The sequence below is a fragment of the Lagopus leucura genome, unplaced genomic scaffold, assembly GCF_019238085.1.
Source record: "Lagopus leucura isolate 7727_CA_CO unplaced genomic scaffold, USGS_WTPT01 Super-Scaffold_100001, whole genome shotgun sequence".
NCBI lineage: Eukaryota > Metazoa > Chordata > Aves > Galliformes > Phasianidae > Lagopus > Lagopus leucura.
This window is the reverse complement of record NW_024962262.1, coordinates 74,377,467-74,384,317: the sequence shown is the minus strand read 5'-3', so window position 1 is coordinate 74,384,317 and position 6,851 is coordinate 74,377,467. Positions and strand designations below refer to the sequence as shown.

At 46.3% G+C, this 6,851-nt stretch overlaps 1 protein-coding gene across 3 annotated transcripts in view; it reads left to right on the top strand.

Annotated features, from left to right (window-relative positions):
• The first annotated feature begins 1,248 nt into the window (after positions 1–1,248).
• The window catches only part of IFNAR2 (interferon alpha and beta receptor subunit 2), a 12,746-nt gene continuing 7,143 nt past the window's right edge, over positions 1,249–6,851 (top strand). For 2 of the 3 annotated variants that reach the window (XM_042868014.1, XM_042868013.1), the window contains exons 1-3: positions 1,249–1,376; positions 2,829–2,981; positions 4,252–4,348. In XM_042868014.1, the coding sequence (XP_042723948.1) occupies positions 4,288–4,348 (61 nt within the window). In that variant the 5' untranslated portion in view covers positions 1,249–1,376; positions 2,829–2,981; positions 4,252–4,287. Of the gene's footprint in view, positions 1,377–2,828; positions 2,982–4,251; positions 4,349–6,851 lie in introns of those variants that run through there. The other variant, XM_042868015.1, reaches the window with a different exon arrangement.

The window sequence follows — 6,851 nt, the reverse complement described above, 5'->3', positions numbered from 1 at the left end:
GGGACCTCACAAGAGCAGAATAGAAGGGGACAATCACCTCCCTGTCCCTGTTGGCCACCCTTCCTGATGGAACCTAGGATACCATTGGCCTTCTGAGCTGCAAGCACACACTGCTAGCTCATGTTCAGTTTTTCATCCACCAGGACCCCCAGGTCCTTCTCAGTAGAGCTATTCTCAAGCTCTTCTCCCTCTCTGTATATGTATCTGGGATTACTCTGACCCAAGTGCAACACCTTGCACTTTGCTATGTTGAACCTCATTAGGTACACATGGGCCCACCTTTTGAGTTTGTCAAGGTCCATTTGTATGACATCCTTTCTTGTCACATGTAAAACAGCCTTTAAAAAAATCAGTGCTTAGCAGAAGTGAGATAAGAAGAAAATAAAAATTGCAAGTTATAGGACCTATAGTTTTTCAGAGGTAGGATCTGAGTGAAGTACTCAGAAGGATTGCTAAGATTCATACTGCCCTTTAGTTTTCTTTCCTGAGGCTGCTTCCAGGTAACCTCTCAGAAGCCAATTTGGAACTGGAATTTTTCAACTCTGAATACTTGGACAATTCCGAGAGCCCTTCAAAAATGGAAATCCAAAACAAGCAATATTGCCATATGTAACACTTGTCCCATGAGATAAATTAATGCCACCATGGGCAGGGCTGCCCCGGGGCCCCATCCAACCTGGCCATGAGCGTCTCCAGGGATGAGGCACCACTGCTTCTCTGGGCAGCTATGCCAGCGCCTAGCCACCCTCTGAGGAAAGAATTGCCTCTTAAGTACAAAGATCTTCTCACGAATAACCCTCACAACGCTCGATAAGAGTTATATTTAATATATTCGGCTGTCAGGACCCACTTGCCCAGAGGACACCTCAACCATCTGCATACCCGCTAAAGGATGGGCTCAGCAGCACACAGCCCTGCGCTGAGGACAAAGAGGCCACGAAGGAGGAAGGGCACCGTCAGGGGCTTTGGCAGCTCTCTGCGAACGCTTCCCTCATGATTAACAAATAAACACAGAAATCAAAGGGACGGTTGAGTCGTTTGCGTGAAGAAACCGAAACAAGCAGAGCGGGGAAGCGTTCGGCGAACGTATTCCTAGCTCGAACGCGGGCTGCGGGGCGGGGCGCGGGGCGCCGGCCATCGGCATCGAGCAGCCCAGCAGCCCAGCCGGCAGCTGTACGCTTTTCGTTCCGCCCCCGTCGCTCTGGCGGGGCGGGCCCAGCCGCGCTCCCTGTGCGGCGTAGCGCCTTACGGCCCATTTCGCCCTTAGCGGCGCCGTGGGGCGCTTCAGCGCGCGGCTCTGATTGAGCCCGGCGGGGAGTCGCGGGGAGCCGCCGGGCTCGGTTTCCGCACACCGTAAGGATGGCGCCCGCTACGAGGTACGGCCGCGGAGATCCCCGTTAGGGGCGGAGCCGGGACGGCTCGCTCTGGTTCTGGGCGTCGGAATCGCGCTGTTGGAGGGAGGGAGACCCCAGCAGCACGGGCACAGGGGTCGGCCGCAGGGGCAGAGCGTGCTGTGTCCCGTCCCAGCCCCTGCCTCAGGGAGCGGAATCTGCGGGGCCAGCTCGGCCGCGTGCGGTGAGAGAGGGGGGGCGGGTATTTCCTGGAAAGGCCGCTTCTTTCTGTTTGCGTCCTGTGGGTCGACATCCGCGTCCCCAGCAGCTCTTTCGGGCTGAATCCGAGCAGCTTGTTGCAGGGGCAGGCTGTGCGCTCGGGACCATCGAGCCCAACTCCGGGCTACATGCAGTGTCAGCAGCGTTCAAATCCTATATCTGACAGTGTTGTCCAAACGCTCCTTGAGCTCCAGCACTGGGGGCCGTGCCCACCGCCCCGTAGTGCAGCCCCTTTCCCTGGCCCCCAGCTGCCCTCCCCTGACGCAGCTCCATGCCGTTCCCTCGGGCCCTGTCGCTGTCACACAGAGCAGAGCTCAGCGCTGCCCCTCCGCTCCCTGTGAGGAGCTGCAGCCGCCATCAGGTCTCCCCTCAGCTCCTCTGCTCTGCGCTGAGCACAGCGAGGGACCAGTTTGATCAGCCGCTCCTCGTACACCTCACCCTCCAGACCCTTCACCATCTTTGTAGCCCTCGCTCCTCTAATAGTTTTGTGTGTCCTTCTTGTATTGTAGTGCCCAAAACTGCACATGCTGCTTGAGTTGAAGCCTGTCAGTGTAGAGCATAGAACCATTAAGGCTAGAAAAGACCTCTGAGATCCCCCAGTCCAACCACCAGCCCCCCCCCCCCCCCCCCCCAGCCCCCGTCCCCCAGTGCCCCAACCACACGGCTCCTGAACACCTCAGGGACGGTGACTGCACCACCTCCCTGGGCAGCCTGTGCCACTGCATCACTGCTCTTGCTGAGAAGAAATGTTTCCAAATAACCAACTTGAACCTCACCTGGTGTGACTTGATGCCATTACCACTCATCCTGTCGCTGTTAACTGGGAGTAGAGGCTGATCTCCACCTCACCACAACCTCCTTTCAGGTGGTTGTAGAGAGCAGTGAGGTTTTCCTTGAGCCTCCTCTTCTCCAGACTGAGCAGACACTCTTGCTCCTGTGGCTTCTGTAATAAAATTGGTTCATATACCATACTGCCTGCGTAGGATTAGAACATTCCTTTGCTGACTTCCATACATAAGGCATCTTTTCCATGTCCATCTACCCCTCTCAGTATTCCAATATGTAGATTTCTATAAATAAGCATGCAGCCTGCTTGTTTCAAAGAATATGCTGTGTTTTCTAATTCCATGGCATGAAGCATTTCTAAAATACAAGCTAGTGATTTTCAAAACTTCAGAAATTGCTATCATTATTTTTTTTTTCCTTGATTGGAAACAGTCAATTCAAACAGCCTAGCCTGAACTCAAGTTAAAGATGAGCTGCCTCTGCAAATGAGATGGAATTGCGAAGCTGAGTTTTGAAAGTGCTGGAAACTTCAAGCAGCACCCAGGAGTACCCAACCTGGTTACTGTGTTGGAGCTGGCTGATGGGGTGAGTTGGGGCTGGAGTCACGGGTATTTCCCTGGCTTCTCTCTCAGGGTTGCTGAGGCTATAAGGAGTGACAGAAGATAGTAACAGTTCTGACAGAAATGGTTTTCCCTTTGAATTTCCACTACTATTGATTAGGACATATAGATTTAAGCAGCTGCGCAGACTGGAAGAGCAATGTGTTTGGACACATTTTTCTTCTGTATTCTAAGGTGCTGAACCATAGAATATGTAAGAAATATTCAAGAGTACAATAGCTATTCATGACTGTATATTCTGCAAGGGTCTGTGGTGGACCAGTTATTGCATAATTCCTTAAAGTCACTGTGAAAGTATCATTGTTTTCTGTGTAGCTTCTGAACAAAGCTGGTCAGCTTGTTGAAAACAGAAAATATATTTTTTCTACTTCTGAAATCTGTAAGCTTGATCTGAATGGGAAAGTCAAATTATTTTTTTCTGTATGATTTACTAGTGCCAACAATAGACAGACTTGGTACACATGGGCAATTAATTGCTTTCCAGCTTGCTGATATCAGTGACCAACTTTAAAGACTGGAGTTCAACTAGGTGATCTCCAGAGGTCCCTTCCAACCCCTATGATTCTGTGTCTGTGTAACTAGTAAATCATATTTTCTTATCCATCACTTCTAATTTTGATTGAAAAGGGGAAAGAGGGCATTTTAAATCTCCAAAATATTCTTCATGCTTTAACAAATAAATACAATGAACCAAGCTGAAATGAAAAAGAACCTTCTTTTCATCTGTGGAAGAGTTTATTATTTTGCAATTATGATTATCAGTTGCACAGATACAGGTTCCTGACACTTAACCAGTGACTTCCTATAATCACACTAAAGCTTTGAGTGGAGGAAGAACTGCACCTCAGGCGAATTGAAAAAAAGAAAAACCAAAAATCCTTTAAAATAATGTGTTGAGTTAGAGCATGATATGTGTTTTGTCACAGTTTTAACTATTCTACAAAACTATTTGCTTTGCACAAATAGTCATACAATGCTGGAGGTATTTATTTTCTTTGAAATTGTAAGAGCCCTTTTCATTTGAGGAGGGGAAGGGAGGGGAGAGGAAAAGAAAATTGATTGTCTCTTCTAAGAAACACCATCCAGGATGATAGCAGTGACTGTTTCAGTGCCAGTGCCTCTTTCTCCAGTGTGCTGAAAGGGTTAAAATAATTCTTTGTATGGGGACCTCATTTTACTTACAAGTCATTCACCAATATATCTGCTGAGTGTGATTGTTTTTAATATATTTGCAGGTACAGGAGCAAAATGTTTATTTTACAGTCAGGAGGATGTATTTCTTTATCAGCATGGAAACACTGATGGGTGGAGCACTGCGTTTTTATCAGCTTGGTAAGTTGCTAGTAGTTTTAGTTCGGAAGAGAGGTAGTACTGCTGGCTTTTCACTGTGACTCCTCCTGAGTTACTGAAGTAAGATACTGTGATATTATTATGGAGTTCTCTCTGGAATAATTCACAGACTCAAACATCTCATGTATTGTATTCTGAATATACCATTCTACAAATAAACCTGATTTTCCCCTTAGAAAAATACTGCTTTGAAACAATGCACTAATTCTCTAAACATCCAGTGAGCTTTTATTGGCTACATTGTTTTTCATGTCTTGCCCCTTTTTTTTTTTTTTTTTTTTCCCTAAAGATTCCTCCTAAGGTTTCTGAGTTAGCAAGCACAACATGGTTTGTTAGCTGGGACGTGATGGGAGTAGGAAAGAGTTCTGATACTTATGTTTTCCTGGTTGTTTCCCTTTTATAATGAAGCAACATACTAAACTATGGGGGTTTCCAACTACCTTTGTTATCATGTTTGTTGAAACAAAGTTACTGAAGGAGCTTGATTTCTAGAGGAACAGAATTTGTTTTGGAAGGGCTGAGGTATTTAAAAATCAAATACAGAGAAAATAAAAACATCTGTGTCAACAGGAATTCCTTCAGCAAGACAGCTGATGTGAGGTGTCTGGGATAAGAAAGAAAGGCAAACAACTGTTTGCATTTCCTAATCCAAAGAGGGTACTCAGTGGAAGCGTGTCATTACTAGAGCCTGTGTACTGATGCTGTGTCCTCAGTGTGCTAAAGGCTGTGTGATTACAAATCTGGGCTTGTGTTCAGGTAACAAATAACAACAATTAAAGTATTGCCTTGTTATTCTTACCCACAGGTTGTCTTTTGGGTGGGTGATTTGTTGCTAGATTGGAAGAAATTAATTGTTCTAGTTTTAATTGCACATCTTGAAGGGGATGTTTATTATTCAGTAACGATGTAGAAGAACAAATGCAAAAGGAAGACATACAAGACAGGATGTTTGTGGTGTGCATGGCAAAATTAGAGCATTTCCTCTCCTCTGGGAACATATTCTTTTTACATAGGCAACTCAAGTGAGTGGCTTAATCTCTTTTGCATCTAATTTCAGAATGAATCCTGGGAGTGCAGTTTAATACTTGTAAGACTAACACCCTAAAAGCCAGATTTGCAAGAGACACTTGCTTGGCTAAGTATCCAACCCAAATGATGTCAACAGAATTGGCACCAAAGTGTACTTGTGTGTGCTGCTTTGTGTGCATGCCCACTGCTCCTTAGAGGGTGATTTTAAGGCACTTTTGCAGAACCGTAAAGATTCTAACTAATTTAGTAGGAATTTTTTCCTCTTCTCTCCCAGTACCACCTGCAAACATAGGCAAGGAACAGAAAATAACTGATGCATTAGAACAGGCATGCATAGAATGTTGCCCAAGTATAGCCTACTGAATCATAGGAACACCAAGGTTGAAAAAGACTTACAAGATCATCCAGTCCAACCATCTGCCTATCACCAATAGTTCTCACTAAACCACGTCCTTCAACACAAAATCCAAACGTTTCATGAAGACTTCTAGGGTCGGTGACTCCACCACTTCCCTGGGCAGCCCATTCCAGCACCTGACCACTCTCTCAGAGAAGTAGTATTTCCTAATGTCCAGCCTGAATCTCTCTCAGTGCAACTTGAAGCCATTCCCTCTTATCCTGCCACTAGCTACACGAGAGAAGAGGCCAAACCAACCTCACTACAACCTCCCTTCAGGTGACTGTAGAGATTGATGAGGTCTCCTCTGAGCCTCCTCTTCTCCAGACTGAACAATCCCAGTTCTCTGAGCCACTCCCCATCAGACTTGTGCTCCAGACCCCTCACAGCTTTGTTGCCCTTCTCTGGACACGCTCCAGAGCTTCCATGGCTTTCTTGTAGGGAGGGGCCCAAAACCGAACACAGTGCTGAATACAGAAGTACAATTACTTCCCTGCTCCTGCTAGCAACACTATTTCTGATATAAGCCAGGATGCCATTGGTAGAAGAAGGGGAGAGTTCATGCAAGGCTGGAGAACAGGATGGAACATAAGTCTGGTAGCCATCTGGTAGGTCACGTAGGCTATGCAGGCCAGATAGCTATGCTTCTGTCACTTCCCTCACCTTATCTATGCCTAACAATGTGCAGCCTGGTACTTGTGTCAAGGCCTGAGCTTTGACTGGAAGTTATCAAGGAAAAGAGAAAATGCCACCTTTGGCAAAAACATGGAGACTGTAAAACTGGTAATTAACATATTAACAATCCCTCACATTTTTGGGAATTGAAAGTGACGTCTTTAAAAATCAATGGAAGTTTATCTGCTTTTCTGTGAAGTCATGTGTTTTTCACACCCCTGCTTATATTGTATACCTGCATACCTTGTAGAAGTTTGCCCCCCCTTGCTTATCAAAGCAAACCACATGTTAAAAAGAGACTAAAATCACAGTGCTGGGGAACAGCTTTTGGAGCTCCTGTATGGGAACTGCTGAGTCACGGCCTGAACCTCTGATTGATCACCT